Source organism: Apaloderma vittatum, unplaced genomic scaffold, assembly GCF_000703405.1.
Source record: "Apaloderma vittatum isolate BGI_N311 unplaced genomic scaffold, ASM70340v1 scaffold33602, whole genome shotgun sequence".
Taxonomy (NCBI): domain Eukaryota; kingdom Metazoa; phylum Chordata; class Aves; order Trogoniformes; family Trogonidae; genus Apaloderma; species Apaloderma vittatum.
This window is the reverse complement of record NW_009702493.1, coordinates 1,979-2,607: the sequence shown is the minus strand read 5'-3', so window position 1 is coordinate 2,607 and position 629 is coordinate 1,979. Positions and strand designations below refer to the sequence as shown.

The window sequence follows — 629 nt, the reverse complement described above, 5'->3', positions numbered from 1 at the left end:
TCCCTGCTCCGGTTTCTGATGTTTTCCCCGTCCCCGCAGTCATCCTGACGGACGAGGAGGTTCAGAGGAAGCGCGAGATGATACTGAAGCGCAAGGAGGAGGAAGCGCTCAAGGAGAGCCTGAAGCCCAAGCTCTCAGAGGAGCAGCAAAAAGTCATCGACATCCTCCTTGAGGCTCACCGCAAAACCTACGACCCCACGTACGCCGACTTCATCAAGTTTCGGGTACGTCCCGGGCACAACAGCCCCAATTCCCCTGCCCAGGACCAAGCGGTTCCTGCCTGGGGGCGCCAAACCCAGAGAGAGTTAAAAATCCCAGTGCAAAAATAGCCCCCTGATGCTTTTTGGCTCTCCCAGCCCCGCTCCTCACGCCCGGTTCTGTCTTCCAGCCGCCCGTGAGGAGCAACCCTGGCAACAGGGGGGCAGCCAAGTCCTCCTCCAGCCTCAGCCAGAACTTGTCGGATGATTCCACCGACCTCTTCGGCTCCGATGCCTTCAGCGCGTTTCCAGGTACCAGGCTCACCTCTCCGTGGGTGACGGGGATGGAATTGCAGGAGCTCTCCCTTGTTTTACCCCTCCCGGGGAGTTTATTTAACCGCGAGACCCTCCCAGCCCCATTCCTAAATGCGA

At 59.1% G+C, this 629-nt stretch overlaps 1 protein-coding gene across 1 annotated transcript in view; it reads left to right on the top strand.

Annotated features, from left to right (window-relative positions):
- Positions 1–39: 39 nt before the first annotated feature.
- Positions 40–629, top strand: part of VDR (vitamin D (1,25- dihydroxyvitamin D3) receptor) — a gene marked incomplete at both ends in the record, with an annotated part of 1,465 nt that continues 875 nt past the window's right edge. Inside the window, 2 exon segments of the mRNA XM_009864276.1 lie at positions 40–224; positions 389–509. Of these exon segments, the coding sequence (XP_009862578.1) occupies positions 40–224; positions 389–509 (306 nt within the window).